General features: G+C 45.4%; 1 protein-coding gene across 1 annotated transcript in view; it reads left to right on the top strand.

Moving 5' to 3' along the window:
* Positions 1-21512, top strand: part of CENPE (centromere protein E) — a 3008010-nt gene that overhangs the window by 2077094 nt on the left and 909404 nt on the right. The window contains exon 41 of the mRNA XM_044063442.1: positions 12793-12957. Within this exon, the coding sequence (XP_043919377.1) occupies positions 12793-12957 (165 nt within the window). The remainder of the gene's footprint in view (positions 1-12792; positions 12958-21512) is intronic.

Here is a 21512-nt window from a genome sequence, read left to right as displayed (position 1 = left end):
AAATCACAGCCTTATAAAAAAACAGTCCCAATGACTTCCCTCTGCCAATGCCAAACACTTATTTTTTGGCAGTACCCTTAGGGGGAAAGCTAGCACTTTTTTTCACAAAACTGGCACAAGATCACCCAGAACAAATGGGTCTTAAATATAGTCTCTCAGGGTTACAGGTTCCACTTTCACACCCTTCCAAAGGCCAAAGGCATGCCAGACCTGCCACGCAATCAATGGCAAGAGGCACAAAAACAAGTTTCATCTCTCATGGACATGGGAGCTATTCAGCCAGTGCCACAACAAGAGCAGGGACAAGGATTTTACTCAGACTTTTCTTAGTACCAAGAAAGGACAAAGCCTGGAGACCAATTCTGGACCTGTCTATTCTAAATACTTTTCTGGACGTCCCAAAATTCAAAATGTTGACTCTACAGCAGCTTCTGCCCATGCTGGACAAGAAGGCTCGGCTTGTAACTTTGGACCTCAGAGAGGCATACCTGCATGTCACAATCAGACAGTCTTGCAGAAGATACCTCCGATTCATAGCTGGCTCACTGCACTACCAATTCTCTGCACTGCCCTTTGGCTTATTTACTGCGCCCAGGGTCTTCACAAAATGCCTGGCACCAGTAATTGCATTTTGCAGACAAAGAGGAATTCAAATATACCCCTACTTGGACGACTGCCTTATTCAAGCAAAGGACAAAGTTATTCTACTACAGCATCTGGCATTTGTAAAAGGATTACTAATTTGCCTAGGGTACACAGTAAATGAAAAGAAGTACCCTCTCAAGAGATAATATTCCTAGGTGCAAGCTTAAGTACAACTGCCCAGATGGCTTATTTCACGCCAAACAAAGGCACCTGACTTCTTATTTCAAAGACTTGGCAACAAAGACCCAGTTATCTGCAAGAAAAATTCTGCAGGCTCTGGACTACATGTCATCCTGCATTCTGCTAATTCCATGTGCAAGACTGCATATGAGGAAACTACAATGGCAAAAAGTGTTTGGACTCAACATTGCCACAGCCTGGAAACAGTAATTGCTTTCATTCCCTGCCAGCAACAGGAATTTCAATGGTGGGCACAGGCCTGTCACCACAACAAGGGACAGCCATTCACCTTAACCACTGCCAGGCAGACACTAACAACAGATGCATCAGATTATGCCTGGGGGGCTCACATGGCAGGAAAATGTATTCAGGGCACATGGCCCACAAACCAAATGCATCTTCATATCAATCAAAAAGAGATGCTAGCTGTACAAAATGCCCTGACAGCCTTCAAGGACCCACTTCATCCAGGACAACTACTGATAAAGATGGACAATACTACAGTCATGTGATACATAAATAAGCAAGGGGGCACACATTCCTACCCCCTCTGCAGGCAAGCCATGACTTTGTGGAACACAGCATTGACTTATCAAGTACATCTGCAAGCACAATTCCTGCCAGGAAAGACAAATACGTTGGCAGACAAACTAAGCAGAAACCTCATGGATCCTCACGAGTGGAAACTGGACCCACAAATCTTCAACATAACAGGGAAATGGGGATGCCCAGACATAGATCTATTCGCTTCCCCTCACAACTACCAGCTACAGAGATTCTGCACTCGGACTTATCACAAGCAAGCATGGAAAGTGGACACCCTTTCATTCATCTGGAAAGCCCTTACAGTATATGCCTTCCCTCCTCTGCCTCTCTTCTTCAAGGTACTCCTAAAGGTCAGACAAGAGAAGACAAAAATGATACTGATTGCCCCAGACTGGCCACGCCAGCACTGGTACCCAATCCTAAAGAGCTTGTCTCAAGGCCCAGCCTGGACATTGCCTCTAATACCTCATTTGCTGACCCAAAAGAACAATCAGATCCTGCATAGCCAACTCAGAACCCTAAATCTGGCTGCATGACGGATCATGTAATCATTCAGAACACACCTCTCTCTAAAGTAGTTATGGATGTTATTTTGGTGGCCAGGAGGCCCAGCACCAGAAAATCTTATGCAGGAAAATGGAAGAGATTCTGTGCTTGGAACCAAGCGCAGGGAATGGACTCGCTTGAACCAAATATTCTTTAGATTTTGCAATATCTAATCAAGATGCTGGATAAAGGCCTATCCTTCTCATCAATTAAGATCCATGCCTCTGCCATTTCAGCTCATTACAATACGGACCCACCTATTTTTTCTCATCCACTGCTAAGACAGTTTCTCAGAGGGGCCAAAAACATAAGACCTCCAAGGAGAGCTCCAATACCTACATGGGACCTCAATTTTGTTTTGGAAAAACTCTCACTGCCTCCTTTTGAGCCTGCCAATACAGAGATAAAATACTTGTCCTGGAAAACCGCTCTTCTCCTAGCAATAACTTCAGCAAGAAGAGTCTCAGAGTTGCAGGCACTAATGGCTGTGGAACCTTTTATTATTTTCCATCAGGACAGGGTTTCTCTAAGGACAAACCCAACATTTATGCCTAAGGTAGTGTCCATCGTGGCTCTTAACCAAACAATACATTTGCCTACCTTTTATCCAAACCCACAGAATAAGGGGGAGAGACGTCTGCATACTTTGGACACACACAGACAGCTGCGCTTTTACTTGGACAAGACTAAAGCCTTCAGAAAGACTGAGCAACTCTTAGTGGCATATGCTGCAGATTCCCAAGGAAAAGCCATTTCAAAGCAGACTATTTCAAAATGGGTAGGCCACTGCATTTGTTTCTGCTATTCACAACATGGCAAATCAGTGCCCAAGGGCATTAGGCCACATTCTAGCAGAGCAGCAGCCTTCTTCAGAGGAGTACCAACCAAGGATATTTTGGAGGCTGCAACATGGACTTCAGTGCACACTTTTACAAAGCACTACCATTTACCTCTCTACTCTAAATCCAGAGCAGGCTTTGCCACTGAAGTTCTGCAGGGCCTCATAGCCACTCCAAACTCTATTTAGGCCCAGCCGCCCAACCTCAGCTTTGGGATTCAACCCAAGTGTAATGACTGCAACAGTGAAACAAGTTGAACATAATACAGTTGTGTACCTACCATAAATGTAGATGTTCGAGTGTATTCACTGTTGCAGTCCAGGTTACCCTCCCACCATCCCCCTTTTTCTTTTCTGGGACTTATCTGTGCCTGTCTGTTCTATACAACCTATGTGGTGTATTTGCTTGTAGATGAAGGTTATGTGCATGCTTTTTTATGATCATAATTTTTACAGCCTACCCTTTTGGGGGCACCTGACATCTGGGGCAAGAAAAACTGAAGAAAATGGCATCGGCTGCATCTTTTATACCCCTGGCACACTGACATCAGGGAAGAGGCGACAGCAGCCAACGCCGGACCAGGACTTTGGAATTCAGGCCGACTGCGAGTAGCCTGCCAGCAGGATAACCCAAGTGTAATGACTGCAACAGTGAATGCACTCGAACATCTTCATTTATGGTAGGTACACAACTGTACTTTCTATGGCTACCTCTGCTGCGTTTTGGTCAAGAGTTCCCTTGGATGGCATCTGTTCTGCGGCTGCTTGGGCTTCTTCTCATACCTTTATTTCGCATTATAAATTAGATCTGATATCCAGAGGGAGGGCAGCCTTTGGCTCTGCAGTGCTCCAGAATATCCTTCCTTGAGGACCTCCCAAGTTTTTTGGTAGCTGGGGACTCTCCCACAGGTTGCTGATCAAATGAAGTTAGCTACTTCAGATAAAGAAGTTATGTACTCACCATAACGTTCCATCTGAGTAGGTAACTTCATTTGTCAGCAACTGACACCCCCTCCTTCCCCCTAACCTGGCTTTCTTTACCTGAATGATAGAATGATTCAGTCCTGGTATGCATCAGGTTAGGATGCTCAGGTATTGTTTGTCTTGGTGTTGTCTGGTAATTGGGCAGACTCGATCTGAGGACTGGAGGGAGGTAGCAGGGTATTATGGGTAAGGGGAGGAGCTTGGAGGTCAAATCTCTGGCTTGGAAAGCTGCCGGCTCGGATCCAGGACGGATCCGATACCCACAGGTCTCTGACAAATGAAGGTACCTACTCAGATGGAATGTTATGGTGAGTACATAACTTCTTTTTTTTTTTTTTTTTGGCTTGTACTTAGAGAAATAGATTCCAAAACAGTAGAGTTACCAGGACTGATCCCTGTGGAACACCACTGGTTACAGGTCTGCTGTTGGAGGTGGATTGCCCTATTTTGAATATATGGGTTCTATCAGTGAGCCAGGTAGTAAACCATCTAACGATGTAAGGGTTGATACCTAGTTGGGTGAGTTTATCAATGATGCTTGAGTGGGGGATAATGTTAAATGGCTTGGCTAAGTCTAGTTAGGCTGTATCCACAGATTTCGTCTCATCCAGGGCCTTGGTGACTGTCTCGAAGTCCACCCGGTTTAACAAGCATGATTGTTGTAGTATTTTTTGAGCAACCTTTCTTTTTCGTAAGGGTACATTTCTCACCCAGTAATGACTCTGCCCTTGTATCCTCTGTTATCTTTGTAGTTTTTAGTTAAGCATTTCCTGAAAGAAGGTATTACATTTGAGACCACTTCAGAAACCATTAAATCCCCTTTCAGTTACTAATTTTGTTACAGAAAGAAACTAACCCTTGCTGGCCCCTTTTGAACCAGACTCCTCTATTACTTTTCCTGTGTTAAAGGATTTGTACTGCAGCAGTGTCATAGCTGTGATGAGCAGTATAGTTGTTACTCACTGTAACAATAGATAGTCCTGTAACACGATGGCTGGTGTTGTATAGATTCCTACCCTGGACTCGACTCTGATTCTACCCTTGTTTTTCAGGCATGCTTACAAGGAGGGGAGACCTTGTAATCTTTAGTATCCTTCTGAAGATATTTGTACATATAACCATCTGCTTTTCCATCTCACCACTGAAATCAGGATTTGACTGTTTGTACTGGATGTACACTTGATAGAAGCTCTTACTCAATCACTCAGTGATTTATGAGATGGCAGGAGCTTTTCACACAAAGATAGGCAAAGGTTCTTAAGGATTTTGTAGATTGAGGATAAGGGACCAAAGGTGTTACCTGATCAAGGTCAAAGGCACATTAGATTAGCTAATCGCTTTTAGGGAAAAATGAAAAATGGTAGTAGCTGCTCCTCTTTTTAATCTCTATATTAGAGCACTGTTTCACTGTGGTTGTCCACTAAAGCAGTGGAAGCTGGACGTGAAGGGCAGACATCTTGCCTTCAGCAAATGTGTATGGAACTAGGATTTATAATGTGGCATTAGTTTCAGTCGGTAAGTTATCAGTCTGCACTTTCTGGTGAGATTGATTTCAAAACTGTACTCTATCTTATAGAATAAGAACATATCTTTTATGTCTAACATGGTTGATCACAAGTACTGTCCACCACCTCACTTTATTTGGATGTCCCTATCATCTAGTGGCTGCTGTTGGAAGATCCCTTTTAACTTGAGTTAAGGGGTTTTGCCACCTCCTACAAACATTTTTAAAAAATCTTTCAGTGAAAGAGGTTTGACCAAATACATAGCATTTTAAGTACAAGGTTCATGAGTCATATGTATAGATGTTCTTCTTGTTGCACTGTTGCAGTCATCACACTTGGGTTATCTGCCTTCAGGTAGCCCTCAGTCGGCCCGAATCCCAGAGACTTAGTATTTCTGCGTTGGTTGCTGTCGCTCCAGGACTGATGTCGGGTATAAAAACAGGCAGCCAACACCATTACATCAGTCTTACTTGCCGAGGAGCTCATAGCAGAAGCAGTTTGCACGAGTGCTGGTCAGCCACTACCTGAGTTTTTCATTTACAAATGGAATCATCCTGAAGTCTTCTAAAGCTAAGTACCCCGTTGGGGGTCCCTTTTTCTTGCTCTAACCGATGTCAGAAAAAGTTAGCACTTGTCTTGCCTGTGGAAAGCAAATACCACACCAAGATTTTCATTTTTACTGCTTCACTTGTTTAGGCCCAGACCACGACATACCTCGCTGTTGGTTTTGTGCCTTAATGCCAGAACCATTCGTCGTCGGGCCCTGTTTGGCACTAAATACTTTCGTTCTTGATCTCCATATTCTGAAATGGCTTCGGTAAGCCATCCGACTACCGATATTTTGAAAAAAGTAAGGATAAAGGCAGAGACCGACTGCACAGGTCCAAAGCTTCCAACGATGCTTCCGTTAATCTAGTCGCCAGTCCGCCGGTACTCGTGAGGTGCTTTCGCAGCCCCTGATGCCCGCTTCAGTTGATTTGCAGGCCTCTACCAAGACTCGTTCGGAGTCCAGTATGCTGCAAGACTCTTCGACTATGGAATCTGCGGATGTCTCTACCTTGGATGAGTCCAGAGCCGCTGAGCAGGCTCCGGCTTCTGAGGAAGTACTTTGCACTACCGATGTTCGACACAAACCAACAACTTCTTTCGAGTCTTCAGTTCTCTCTCAAACTACCGAGTTTCTAATGCCAAGAGTACATGCTACGCCTAGAAAAGCAAAGACCCAAGTGCATGCACCTGCTCTCTTGCCACAACATCAAGTGCTTAAAATGGCAGAAGACGTTATTATGCTGATTAGGGGAAGCCAGCCTTCCCCTGCTAAGATAAAATGAGATCAGTCCCCAGCAGCGTCAACAGACCAAGAGTCCGACTCTGAGGTGTCCGATTATGAAGACAAGCCCTTAACTGCTTATGAGGATTAAGATAGAGGAATCCATTCCCTCTGCCTCTCCTCCAGAGGACTTCTCTTTTGGTGAAACCCTACATACTTTGAGAGCATTTCCATTGGGAATGCTAAGACTATCCTCAATCCAAAGAGAGACTCAGAGAATTTCTAGATTTGCCACAACATAGGCCTTTAGCAATGCCCCGATTCCTGGATGATGTCTTTATGGAATCAGTTTAACTCCTGGTACTTTACCCCCCCTGCTCCTAGGAAATCAGACAGGTACTACAGAGCACCTGACTCTCACAAATTCCTTTTCAAAAATCCTACTGCTGACCCAGAAGTAATCTCCCAACGGCCTAAAGGTATCAAAGCAACTACAGCTAAGAAATCCCACCCCTTCGGACATATGGGGTACAAAAGCATATACCTCTGCAATTCTCACCATTCAGGCTTTGAATTGTCAGTTTTACATGCTGTAAGTACCAGCAACATATTGTGGAACATATTAAGCAAAAAGTAGCTACCTTTACAGACTGTGCAGAAAATAAAGAATTGCAAGAGCTTATGCATTCTGCAAGCCAAGTCAGCAAGCATGCATTGCAGTGTGGCTTTGACTCCCTAGAAGCATCTTCAAGGGCAGCATTCACTGGTTCTGTACTGAAAAACCATGCTTGGCTTAAGGAGCAGACCTTGCCAGACCATGTCAAATCAAAGTTACTAGACGCTCCTTTGAACAAGGGCAATCTGTTTGTCACCAAATCAGAAGAGTTTCTTAAAAAGATGAAAGAAAAAGCTAAATCTATGCAGACACTCAAAGATTTTTTGCAAGTACAGCCACCTAGATTCAGTAGGCATTGTCCCACGAAACATTGGTCCTTTCCAGCCCCCTCAAGGCCATGTCAAACTAGGCCCAGGGGAAACGGACCCCCCCCCCCGACTACAGTCTCAGGGTATGCAGAGATCTAAGCAATGGAGTGCCTCAACCTCTAATGCAGGGAGTGCTAAGCCCCACCCCCTTACAGAAAGAATTCCTTATGACTTCTCTACTCCACTCCCCACCTCTGCCCAACTGCTTGTGCCCCTAGTAGGAAAACTTGCCCTTCATGCAAAAAACTGGATTTCGATCACCAAAGACTGATGCGTCCTCAACATTGTATCCCAGGGGTACAAATTCTACTTCCATGCACTGCCAACCCCAACAGGGTTCCCAGACCTCCCTCCAAACCAGTGGGCAGAGGCACAAAACCAAGTTCAATCCCTGCTATATCTATAAGGGTGATTCACCCTGTTCCTGCGGTACAGATAGGTCAAGGATTCTATTCTAGACTTTTCCTGGTACCCAGAAAGGAGGGCACTTGGCACCCAATCCTAGATCTTTCAATTTTCAAAACCTTCTTGGTGGTACCAAAATTCATAATGCTCACCCTGCAGCAGCTTCTACCTATGCTAGCCAAAGATGCCTGGTTAGCCACCCTAGATTTAAAAGAAGCCAATCTGCACATCCCTGTAAAGGAGTCATGCAGGAAATACCTAAGCTTCAGGGCAGGATCTATGCATGATCAGTTCTCTGTACTTCCCTTTGGCTTATCCACTGCTCCCAGAGAATTCACAAAATGCCTGGCCCCAGCCATTGCTTACTGCAGACAGAGAAGTATTCAAATTTACCTGTACTTGGACGACTGCCTGATTCAGGCAGGCAGACGGGAGTTGCTGTTGAGGCACTTGACATTTGTAAATAGCCTTCTAACCTCCCTGGGGTACACAAAAATAAATCAAAACTAGTCCCTAGTCAAAAGATTGTATTCCTGGGAGCAAGCTTGGACACAGCGTCCTAGATGGCATTCCTCACTCCAGAAAAACAAGCCTATCTGACAGACCATTTTACTCAAATGGTCACCAGAACACAGCTATTCGCAAGGAAAATCCTGCAGGCCCTAGGGTTCATGGCCTCATGCATCCTACTAATTCCTTATGCCAGACTGCAGATGAGGAAACTTCAGTGGTACTTAAAAAGTATTTGTTGCCATCATTCTCAGGACCTGGAAACCATCATTCCTATCATACCCTGTCTAAGGACAGAGTTTCTTTGGTGGGCAGCAGCATGCAACCACAACAAGGGACTGCCCTTTACTCAACCCCATGCCGCCCAGACCCTAACCACAGACTCCATCAGACTATGCCTGGGGGGAAACATGGACGGGAAGTGCATTCAAGGCCACTGGAACCCAAGGCAAATTCATCTGCACATCAACCAAAAAGAAATGCTAGCTTGGCAGCACTGTGACAGCTTTCAGATCTCTACTCTCGCCAGGACACCTGCTAATAAACAGACAACACCACAGTTATGTGGTACATCAACAAGTGGGGGGGACCCACTCTGCAGGCTAGCCATGGCTTTGTGGAACACAGTCTTAGACATGCAGGTCGATCTGCAAGCTCAATTCCTGCCAGGCAAACAAAACTCACTGGCAGACTTAAGCAGAAATCTCCTAGACCCACATGACTGGCAATTAGAGCCCAGCACTTTTAACCTTCTGATTCAGAAATGGGGGACCCCAGAGGTGGGTCTCTTTGCCTCCCCCTGCAATCAACAGCTCAGCAAATTCTGCACCAGGACACCTCACAGCAGGGCCTGGAAAGTGGATGCCCTATCCTTCCAGTGGGTAAACCTCTCAATCTATGCCTTTCCACCTCTGCCCCTTCTCCCAAGTGTATTGCTCAAGATAAGACTGGACAGACGAGGACAATTCTGATTGCCCCGGACTGGCCACGCCAGCACTGGTACCCACTCCTGTGCAGCCTGTCACTGGTGCCTCCCTGGCACCTACACCAGAACCCAGCCCTGCTCTTTAAGCAGGAGGAACAGATCTTGCATCCGCAACTGCAAACCCTAAATCTTGCAGCCTAGTTTATTCCTTGAAATCTCCCCCAGTAGCCAGCCTAAGCAAGCAGGTGCTGGACGTCATTCTTGAGGCCAGAAGATCCAGTACAAGGAAATCCTATGCTGATAAGTGGAAAAGGTAATGCTCCTGGATTCAGTCTAAAGGAGAGGACACAACTCTGCCCTCCTTGCCTCTAATCATGGATTACTTAGCAGATCTACTCCATAGAGGCCTATCCTTTTCCTCCATTAAGATCCATGCCTCTGTCATTTTGGCTCATTAAAACACTGAGCTGCCTCTCTTCTCTTACCCTCTTATTCCTGAGAAGAGCAAACAACTTAAGGCCACCAAGGAGAGCATCCACCCCTGCTTTGGACCTTAACTTTGTACTGGAAAAGCTCACGCTTACCCCCACTTTGAGCCTGCAGCATCAGCAGAGTTAAAATTCCTCTTTTGGAAAACAGCCTTACTTCTGGTCATCACTTCAGCTAGAAGAGTGTCTGAGCTACAAGCACTTATGGCTGTGAAACCCTTCATTATTTTCCATGCTGACAGGGTTTCCCTCAGGACTAACCCTTCCTTTATGCCCAAAGTGTTGTCCAGTGTGGCTCTCAACCAATCTTTCCATTTGCCAGCCTTCTTCCCTAATCCTCAAAATAAAGGGGAAAGGATCCTGCACTCCTTGGACGTGCACAGACAACTCAGATTCTACATGGATAGGACTAAGCCCTTCAGGAAGTCTATCCAGTTACTAGTCAGCTTTGCAACAGGGGAAGAGGGCAAGGCCATTTCAAAGCAAACAATTTCTAAATGGATAGCACACTGCATCCATTTCTGCTACAAGCACCATGGGAAACCAATCCCTCAGGGGTTCAGAACACATTCCACTAGGGCAACGTCTACCTCTACAGCATTCCTCAGCGGAGTCCCTACCAGGGACATCCTGGAAGCTGCTACCTGGAGTTCTGTACATGCCTTCACCAAGCATTGCCACCTGCCTATATTTTCCAAATCCAGGGCAGGTTTTTGCAACAGCAGTCCTGCAAGCCATACTAGCCAGCCCCAGCTCTTCTTGCCTACCTCCACCCTTTTTCAGCTTTGGGAATCTACCTAAGTGTGATGACTGCAACAGTGAAACACGAAGAACATAGTACAGTTGTGTACACTTACCATAAATGTAGATGTTCGAGTGTATTCACTGTTGCAGTCCTGGTTTCCCTCCCTCCAGCCCCCTTGTCTCTCTCTCTCGTCTCTATGTTTAATTCTCACCCCTTTTAAGGGTATTGGTAGTTACTTTTAACTGTGGGTGTTTTTCACCTTCATAACTTCGCTCCCTGTTTGGGGGGCTCCTGACATTTGGGCCAAGAAAAACTGATGTAATGACATTGTCTGCCTGTTTTTATACCCCTGACGACTTTACGTCAGTCCTGGAGCAACAGCAATCGACGCAGAAATACTAAGTCTCTGGTATTCGGGCCGACTGAGGGCGGTCTGCAGGCAGATAATCCAAATGTGATGACTGCAACAGTGAATACACTCAAACATCTACATTTATGGTAAGTTTACACAACTGTACTTTGTGTGTTGTGGTTGAAATGTACTCTTATCAAGCACATTTTCAAAGTCAAGTGATCAGTTGACATACACATTGAAGGGAAAATGCTCTGTTGCTTTTGGTGAGATTGTAAAATACTGGGGTGAACTACTTTTATCATTTTTTTAGGTAATGTGCAGTCTGTGAATTAGTATGTACAATTTAGTGGGCAGTGCAAAAATATGAAGAAAATGTGCTCTTTTTTTGAGAATTCTCATTTGATTTTACTTTGAAAGACTATGTAAGAGAATATGTATTTTCATTGGGGACAATAATGCCAGGGCTTAAGTAGCTTATATTTAGACTGTTCTGCAGTATCTCTAAGCACTTGTCCCTCTGAAAATGCCAGACTGAAGTGGAAGAAAAGGTGAACCCCTCATTGGGTCCACTGACAATGGTTCTATAACATATTTACTTTTAATGGTATTGGTTGATCAATAAGGGAGCCCTCTTCTTTATTACATTTCTGCTGTCAATCAGACAGCCATCAGAGTAGGTCTAACTTTTAAGCTGCACCGTTATGTTTGCTTGCTGTGAAATCCTAGTATTTTGGTGTATACTGGCATGATGATGGGGCTTTCTACCTGCCTCTTTGAATGCTATTACTTCTAGTGGTTCTGCCCCCATTCCCACTCACACAAATTGTAGGTAGATGCCGCTATCTCCAGTCTTCTCTAGTTTTAGGTGTTGATTGAACCTGGACAATAGTTGGGGTTTTGTCCTTTTTTTTTTTTTTTTTTTTTCCAAAGAGCCAACATTCCAGCTTTTAACACCCCATCTTTCCTCAGTTTAATGTACTATAGTCTAATTTTCTTGTTTTAATGTCACATCAAGGACCTACGTGACAAAACCTTTATCAGAGATCCTCCAACAGCTTGGATTGAACTTCCCCAAGAAGTTAGGAGGCTCAAGGACTACTTAATCTGCTTTCAGCGAACAATTTGAAAGTCATACCAAATTAATAAAAGTGTACCTGCCTAGATAATGTCTGTCTAGATTGTGTAATTAGACCATCATGCAGCAGCTCCGTTGTATGCAGTTTTATGTTTATATTGTAGATGTACAGCAATATGTTAGGTGTATAATAACCGCTTTACATATTCTTATAATCTGCTAGTATTACTTTGTAGAAGTGTTCACCTACAGATTTAGTAGCTTGTGGTAGGACATCACTAGGAATTGAGGTAGAGTAATTAACATTCTGTAAATTATCTACTTATTGTGTTATCTGACTGTTGACATTGTATCACAGCCTTCTTGGTTGTAAAGCAGTCATTTCAGCGCTTGTCTACAGCATATAGCATATGATATGAGATAGGTCTACAGAAAATGAGGGTGCACCATTCTCCAGTGCTTACGGAATCATACCTAGATTATGATTTTGAGAGCTAGAAGAATGTGCATATGTTATGTGCATTTTTCTATAATATTGCATTTTGTTCACTTGTGGTGACTATTTTGCTATTTGCAGTGAAGTGGGCTTAAAAGTATATTTTGTTCCAATAAGGTATCACATCACACAGAATGAACAGCCGTGGAGATGGTTGTAACGCTCACTAAACTTGCAATGGATAGTCGTAAAATAATGGGCAACATTGTTTACTTTGTAGATTGTTTTCTCTGAACAAAAATTGTGAATTCTTGGTTTTAACTGTTCTGTGCCTTTTTTATGGATGTTTGTGTAGGTTGAAGTTACTGGCAGTGAAGTAAAACTTTTGCAAACATCACTAATGCTAGCAGAACAGAAAATTGAAGAAATGGAGAATTTGGTTTCTGAGAAGACAACCAAGGAGTTAGACTTCAGCAGTCAGCTTGCTTCTTACGCTCATAAGTTGGCTCAGCTTAATGAGGTACTACCATTTATTCGGATTTACTGAATACAGTAATGATGGATTGGGAAAATGTGTCAGAATAGTTTAGGAATGTTGCACTGTATATATAAAAGTACTGTGAACGCGATTAGGTCTATACTTTTAAGGTAAGGAAGGCAAAATCTTTGAACCTTGTTCTTGTGCAACTTTATCTTTTGTTGCTGTATATCATCAGAAGTAGTTTGCATTAATCAACACTTTAGTAACAGTTCATTATGATATTAAGCCATCATTGTATATACGTTTGTGCATAATGTTTTAACATTTTGTAAAACAGCTGTTTCAGACCTAACATTTTCTGTCCCCAAAACCAAGAACATGACATGCCTAAATGTCTGTAGCTGCCTCTCTGAATGTGCTGTGTTGCTTATGGTATCAACCTCACTGAAAACCCTTTCTCCAAACTACTTCCATTCTAATCTGTATATTCCTTACTCTAGTCTGTTGTACAGCAGCATTTGATTAAAAGCCAAATAGTTTGCATTTAAAGAAAGGAGACACTTCTTACTTGAATCTTTTCTGTTTAAACTCCTAAAATTTTGCAACTCTTTCTTTCCTTGTCTGCAGAGAAAACTCATCCTACACAGCATTATAACAATAGATCTGAAGTTGCTTTTATTTGGTCTTCAACCTGTGGGACCCAGATCTTTTACGGATCTGACTCGGCTGCATACTCCAACATTGGATCCAAGCTTCAAGCCATAATAACAGTGTCTCCCTCCTCACCCATATCTAGTTTGCCATTCATGAGAGACATCAGTGTGATTACAGCTTCAAGCGTCCTTGAGTGTAAGCTTAGTACTTTTTGATTAACATTTTCTAGCTTTCCTATTATTTTAGTGTCTTTGACTATCCCCTTTCCCTACCCTATCTCCATGTGCTAGTTCTGCATCAGTTTCTTAAAAAAAAAAATAAAAAAACTTTCCCGCCTTTCCCTTTCGTGTGTGTGTGTGTGTGTGTGTGTGTGTGTGTGTGTGTGTGTGTGTGTGTGTGTGTTTGAATGCTGTGTTCCTTTAGCCATGGCCGAAGCTCCTAAACCAGGCTTCAGGAAATGTGAAGAGTGTGGCCATAAGCTTCCCTCCTTTGATGGCCACACTCTGTGTGTTTTGTTTGGTTGTGGAGCACCTTGAGATGACCTGCTCAATCTGAGTGGGTTTCAGTCCCTGCACCTTGATCGACAGGAAGAACAAGTTGATTCTTAAGGGCCTTCTGCCTTTGGAGGCTGCTACTCCCTCTACTTCTTCTGCCCCAGCTTCTAGGACTTAACCTCCCACTAAGAAGTCCGGGAACGTGGAAAAGTCGCACCCAAAGGATCGGTATAGGCCCATGAAGTGGTCCCCTGACTGCTCTTCTGTGGTCGAGCCCCAGGCCAAGTCCGAACCGGGGCTCTCCTCACTGTTCTCTGGAGGCAGAGATTTCCCGGGCTCAGTTCCCCTCTTTCTGCCTCCACTCAGTACCCTTCCAGGCCTGGATTCAGTGGCTTTTTCTGTCTGATCTTCCCGCAGTCTTTCTGAAGCCAAGGTGGACAGGATGATGTGGAGGTTTATTCGGACCCAGATTCAGATGTGAATCTTGTCTGCTCCTTCCCACTCTGGGGCTGGGAGCATGCAGTCCGCTTTCCTTCCCATATCTCCTTCTCTGATCCGACCTCCAGTTTGAGTCATTAGGTCAGAGGTTTTGCTGTGTTGAGAGGTCGGCGCCAGTGGTACCAGGTACTTCGCTGACCATTGCCTTGGGTGGCTCGTCTCCAACCTTTTCGGAGCCATCCTAGACTCGAAGCTGTAGCCTCTGCATTCGATCTGCGGGGATGGCGTAGACTTCAAGGTTTTTGGAGTTGACTCTTCCAATCGGAGTATTGGCGCCTGGAGGCTCGGATCTAGCTCCCCACTTTGAGCAGAAGGCAGCGGATCTGGTTCTACTCACCCCTACTGCTGCAATTTGTTTGTCCCCTCCTTTCGATGTGGTGGAGAAGGTTCTCTCTGCTCCGTCAAGACCTGTGACACTGTCATCCTCTTGAGTCCATTCTGGCTCCCTCTCTTTCTGGGCTGGAGTCCGACATTCTGCCCCCTCAGGAGCAGCCCGTCGAAACTATGCCCCATGGGCCCCCCCCCCCCCCAGGAGCTTCCCAGGGTTTCCGAGTTCTCCCCAGAAATTCCCCCTGAGGAGCTCCCTTGGAAACACGTGCAAAAGGAGTCACATGGACTCCCCACCAGAATCTGTCTCAGAAGAAATTGACTTGGAGGAAGGGGGTGGTATCCCCCGATGACCCCCGGATGATGTCTACTTTGGAGACATCATGGAAATCCTGCACCAATGAGGAAGGTGGTCTACCCAAAAACCCAACCTGGATGAGTCAGTGTTCCTGGAGGCGTTTGCACAGGACCCTCTACATCTTGGGTGTCCCCTCCTGCAGATCCGCATGTGGATACGATTGAGCTCATCTCTAAGCGCCTGGGAGAGTCACAGGCTATAGACCGTTTCGGGAAGCAGGCTTACGCTTCAGATACGTTCTCATTGTGTGCGCTAAACTACATGGCACACATCAGACTGCAGCAGAACCTGGTCAAGGAGGTCGTTGAGTCTGCCCCAACGTCCATGTCGGCAGAGGAGAAAAAAGTTTTCTCCTCCCGTATGGCCACCCTTCCTTCCATATCGAATACTTCCATAAGGCTCCAATCACACTACGGAAGGTGCTTCTAGGGCTGCTGGAGCAGGCGTAGCCTTCAGCCGTCACACCTGACTCCAGCTTTGTGCTTTCTCAAAGCTCTTCAAGGCGTCGTTTACGAATGCCCCTATGATGGTTCCACTCTTTTTGACAAGACTGTTCGAGAAATATTAGTCCACCGTGAGAAAGACAGGAAGACCTTGTCTGCCATCGGGAATTGCTTCTCAACCCCACAATCATCATTCTCCAGGAAGCGTGGAGTGAAGATGATGTGGTTCTGGAAATCTCAGGGCTTTTCCCACGGCACTCAAGACTCTCCTTCCCCCAGAGGCAGAGGGGGATATGACAGACACCGCCCTCGTGGCAGAGGTGGCCCGAGGAACCAGGGGTCTTGAAATTCTTTCCCAGACATACCCTCGCAGCAGCCCTGGAGGGTTGCCCAACTGCTCATCTCTGGAGGCACTCAGGGGACGTCTTTCTCTACACCCAACAGCCTGGGAGTTGATCACCAATGATAGGGTTTTGCAGATAATATCTGGAGAATACTCTATCCTGTTTCTTCAACCCCCGTCCCTCCCAAACACCTCCCGGATGTCCCACCACGCAATGGGAGCAGGCAGCCGTAGAAATTGCGAAGCTGCTCAAAAAGCAAGTCATTCAGCCCATCTCCCAAGACCAGTCTGGATCCAAGCATCTATTCCAGGTTCTTTTTAATGCCAAAGAAAATGAGGGACTTAATACCCATCATTGATCTTTCAAACCTAAACCTGTCAGTTGCCAAGACGAAATTTCAGATGGTCACCCTCCAATCCATTCTGCCCTTTCTGCAGATACATGACTGGATGTGCTCAGTAGACCTCCAGGACGTGTGCTGTCACATCAAGATGAACAGGTGCTCTTGACCGTCTGGGCGCCAGTCATTATCAGTTCAGAGTGCTCCCCTATGGACTAACCAAACCCCGGTGTTCAAACTGATAGCGATAGTGGCGGCTCACTTGTGGCTGCAGGGGTTTCAGTTCTTTCACTACAAGGACGATTGGCTCCTTTCCGCTCCCTCCAGGTATCCACTGTGTCGAGCCAGGGTTCATCATCTTCTCAAGACCACTGAGTCTCTGGGCATAACCATACACGTAGACAGAAAACCAAAAGCCAGCAACTGTGAGCTGTGTAACTAATTTTAATTCGTTAATAAAAATAAAAAACAGCAAGAATGAACAGACCGGTTTTGGCTATGGTATTGACCTAGCCTTCATTAGTGTCATTTTACAGAGACATCTTGAAGTTCTTCTATACATTTGAAAATAATTAATCATAGAATTTCATTGGTGAGCTCATGAATATTCATGAATGTACCAAATCATAAATATTCATTAAGACCAGGCTGGAACAGTCCCACCTAATTTCACAATCCATTTTTTTTCTTTTGCTGGCACAGTTGCTGGCATTTGGTTTTCTGTCTACCAGGTCATTTTGAGCCATGCAATTACTTCTGTGCAGGGGAATTCTTTTCGAGTGCACATAACCATACATCTCAACAAGTTCTAACTGGCACCAGTACAGGTTCTTGACTTCACTGGGGCTCGCATAGACACTGTCCAAGGCAAGGTGTTTCCACTTCCGGACAGACTATTCTCTCTGACATCGTTTGTCTTAAATTCTTCAAGCCAAATGTCCCCCAGCAGATTCAGTTCTTTGGGGTCCATGGTGGCAATGATCACTCTCGTTCCAACAGCACACCTTCATATGAGGGTCCTTCAGTAGACTCTGCCGGTTCAGTAGTCATTACTAGACCTTCCCTTATCTCATCCAGTCTGGTTATCTCGGGTTTGCAAGGATTCTCTTTTTTGGTGGTGCCAATCCCCCAGACCTCTTTCTGGGTTGTCCATTCATTCTTCCCTCTCCTGCAGTCAGTGACCACAGATGCCTCCCTGCTTGGATGGGGGGGATTGCATGGGAAGGACAGTCCAAGGCACATGGTCTTCCCTGGAGGCCTTCTGCATATCAGCATCCTGGAGATGAGGGCAGTGCTTCTGGTGATGTCCTTCATGGATGCATCTGCAGTCATAACAAATGGGTAGTCCTGTCGTCAGGCAGCCCTTCAGTCGGCCGGATTCCAAAGTCTGGGTCTGGCTTCGGCCGATGTCGCACTTCACCCGACGTCATCTCTGCTGGTCTTCGGGTATAAAAGCATCGGCCGACGCCATTTTCTTCAGTCTTTCTTGCCGCGGGCGCCCGAAGCAGAAGCTGTTCGCAAGTGCCGGTCGGTCAGATCCAGAGATTCCTTCTACCGAATACTACTTCGAAGACTTCTAAAAAGCTAAGTACCCCGTTGGGGACCTTTTCTTGCCTCAGCCGATGTCAGAAAAAGTAAACAATTGTTTAACCTGTGGGAAACAAATACCTCATAAGGATTTCCACTCTTACTGCCTACCTTGTTTAGGCCCAGACCACGACGTTGCTGCCTGTTTAGCTTGTTCTTCCTTCAACCGACGAACACTTAGATGTCGGTTGGAGTTCGCTGAACAGTTTTTCGGCTCAGACTTTGCATACATTATGCCGTCGGAGCAACCGACAACACAAATAATTAAAAAACGCAAAGAAAAGGACCGACACTCGCGGTCCGCGGTTTCGGCCGAAACCACGGATAAGCAAACCGCGAGTGTCTCTGTTTCGGCCGAAACCGAGAAAACCAGTCAACCCTCAGCCGAATCCATGATTTCCACCGAGGCTCCAGCTACTTTAACTGAAACGGCCTCTGACACTTTACCTACTACTGCGGCCTCCACTTATTTATCTGACACCATCCCTTTGGATGTTTCCACCCCAGCACGTGGTGCTGCTAGGCCTCCTAAAGCCATGTCTATCAAGGCCTTTGCCAGGGCCAAAGCAGCCAAAACTGCTAAAACAGTTCCTGCTAAGGCCCCCTCTCACAGACATCCTTGCAGAGGATTTGATTTCCTTGATTAGGGGATCCCAATCACACCCAGACAGGGCCTCTCAGCCTTCAGAAAAGAGACCTAGAACAGAACCTCCCCAGCAGGAGTACTCTGATGATTCTTCAGAGGACTCGGACACTACAGACCAGCCAGAGGCTCCTTTGTCCACTTATGAAGATTCCGATGCTGATGAATCTATTCCATCGGCCTCTCCTCCAGAAGAATTCTCTTTTGGGGAAACCTTACATGCCATGAGAGAGCATTTCCAATGGCAGGAACAGGATTTCTCAGACTCCAGAAAAAGGCTTAGAACTTTTCTGCACCTACCACAACATAGGCCTTTAGCTATACCTCCAGTTTTGCCTGTTGTGGATGATGCATTTAATGATGTTTGCTCTGCTCCAGATTCTTTGCCACCAGCCCCTGCCAAACCTGACAGATTTTATAGGGTACCCAACACCCATCACCACCTTTTCAGGGCCCCACTTGCAGATCCTGAGGCTATATCCCAAGGCCCAAAGGCAGTAGCTTCTACCAATACAAAAAACCCTCTCCCTTCTGAAAGGGAAGACAGGTCCTTAGACAGATGGGGCAAAAAAGTCTACACCTCGGCCACTCTTGCTGCTAGAGCTTTAAACTGTCAGTTTCACATGATCCAATACCAAGAGTTTATGCTTGATCAGTTGTCTAAGAAAGTTTCTTCTGAAGAACCCTTAGATAAGAAATATATTTTAGAAATGGTAAATAACATACAGCAGGTTAGTAACCATTCTTTAAAATGTGGCTATGATGCACTGGAGGCTTCATTTAGATCAGCCATGACTGGCACAGTAATAAGAAGGCATGCATGGCTGAAAGAGCAGGTCCTACCGGATCAGGTAAAAGCAAAGCTGTTGGATGCTCCTATGGATAAGGACAGTCTATTTGGTACTTCTGCTCAACAAGTAATGAAGAAAATGGAAGAGAAGGCAAAATCTGTACAAACAGTTAAAGATTTCTTACAGGTTCAGCCACCTCGGTTTAGCAGAAATTGGCCTGCCAAAAATTGGTCCTTTCCAGACTCATCAAAGACCCAAAGAGGCAGGTACAGACGCTCCAGAGGCAGAAACCAACCCAGAGGAAATGCCTACAGAGGAAGACAGTGGCAAGGTAATAACCAGCGAGGCACTGCCACAACCACTGCCACTGCAACTGGACAATCACAATGACTCGGCCCTAACACCGCCTACCAGAGAGCAATTAGCAGCACCTTTAGGCGGAAAGCTAGCCTTATTTTCACAGAACTGGCACTATATCACAAAAGACAAATGGATTTTAAAGACCATAGACCAAGGCTACAGGTTCCACTTCCACACCTTACCAGTAAAAAGAGGAATGCCAAACTTACCTCCAACTCAAAGAACAGAAGCTCAAAACCAGGTAATTCAGCTAACCAACATGAGAGCTGTGGAAAGGGTGCCAGTAAATCAACAGGGCAAAGGATTTTACTCCAGACTCTTTCTAGTCCCAAGAAAAGAGAAAACTTGGAGACCCATTCTCGATCTGTCCGTCTTAAACACATACATCATCGTCCCAAAATTCAAAATGCTGACCTTACAACAACTTCTTCCCATGCTGGGCAAGGACTGTTGGCTGGTGACTCTAGATCTCAAGGAGGCATGCCTGCACGTCCCCATACGACCAATTTGCAGAAGATACCTCAGATTCCTTGCAGGATCAGAGCATTATCAATTCTCAGCATTGCCTTTGGCTTATCTACTGCCCAGAGTATTCACAAAATGCCTGGCATCAGTAATCGCTCATTGCAGGCTACAGGGAATTCAAATCTATCCATACCTGGACGACTGCCTGCTACAAGCGGACAACCGAGACAAGCTGACAACAGATTTACAAAGGGTCATTTGCTTGCTACAAGCCCTGGGATACACAGTCAACTTAAAAAAGTCAAGGCTGATACCATCCCAGACAAGAACCTTCTTGGGTGCAGAATTGGACACAGTAAAACAAATGGCATTCCTGACTGCAGAAAAACAAGAACAACTACCCCTTTACTTCTTGGCATTAACAAAACAGAACAAACTAACAGCAAGAAAGGTGCTACAGGCCTTGGGATTCATGGCATCATGCATAATTTTGATTCCTCATGCCAGACTGCATATGAGAAAGCTACAGTGGTACCTAAAAAACTTATGGTCTCAACACAGGCACAGCTTAGAAACCGAAATCCCACTAATCCCATGCCTGAAACAAGAATTCCTATGGTGGGCCCAAGCATGCCAGGCAAACCTAGGCTTGCCATTCCACAAAGTTCAAGCGAACCAGACCATCACAACGGACGCCTCAGACCTAGGCTGGGGAGCTCACATGTTGGACAAATGCATACAAGGATTGTGGACCCCAGACCAGCTGCACCTGCACATAAACCAAAAAGAAATGCTGGCAGTACAACTAGCAATTCAGAAATTCAAACCTTTCCTCAGGGAAGGACATTTATTGATAAGGACAGACAACAACACAGTGATGTGGTACATCAACAAGCAAGGGGGCACGCATTCTTACCCCCTATGCAGAATGACTCTGGACCTTTGGAACATGGCTCTGAGCCACAACATCCAGTTACAGGCAACCTTCGTGCCAGGGAAAGAAAATACCCTAGCAGATATGTTAAGCAGAACCACCTCGGATGCTCACGAATGGATGCTGCACCGGACATCTTCAAGACTATCACAAGAAAATGGGGAATGCCACAAATAGACCTATTCGCATCCCCACTCAACCACCAGCTCAGGAAATTCTGCACAAGGACTTTTCACCCGCTTGCATGGAAGGTGGACTCCCTTTCCTTCAGTTGGAAAGGACTGACAGCATATGCATTCCCACCTCTTCCTCTGATACACAAAGTACTACTGAAAATCAAAGAGGAACAACCAAGG

This window comes from Protopterus annectens, chromosome 2.part1, assembly GCF_019279795.1.
Source record: "Protopterus annectens isolate FY-2018-M chromosome 2.part1, PAN1.0, whole genome shotgun sequence".
Lineage (NCBI taxonomy): Eukaryota > Metazoa > Chordata > Ceratodontiformes > Protopteridae > Protopterus > Protopterus annectens.
Note: the sequence above shows the minus strand (reverse complement) of the source record. Positions and strands in the feature narration are given on the sequence as shown.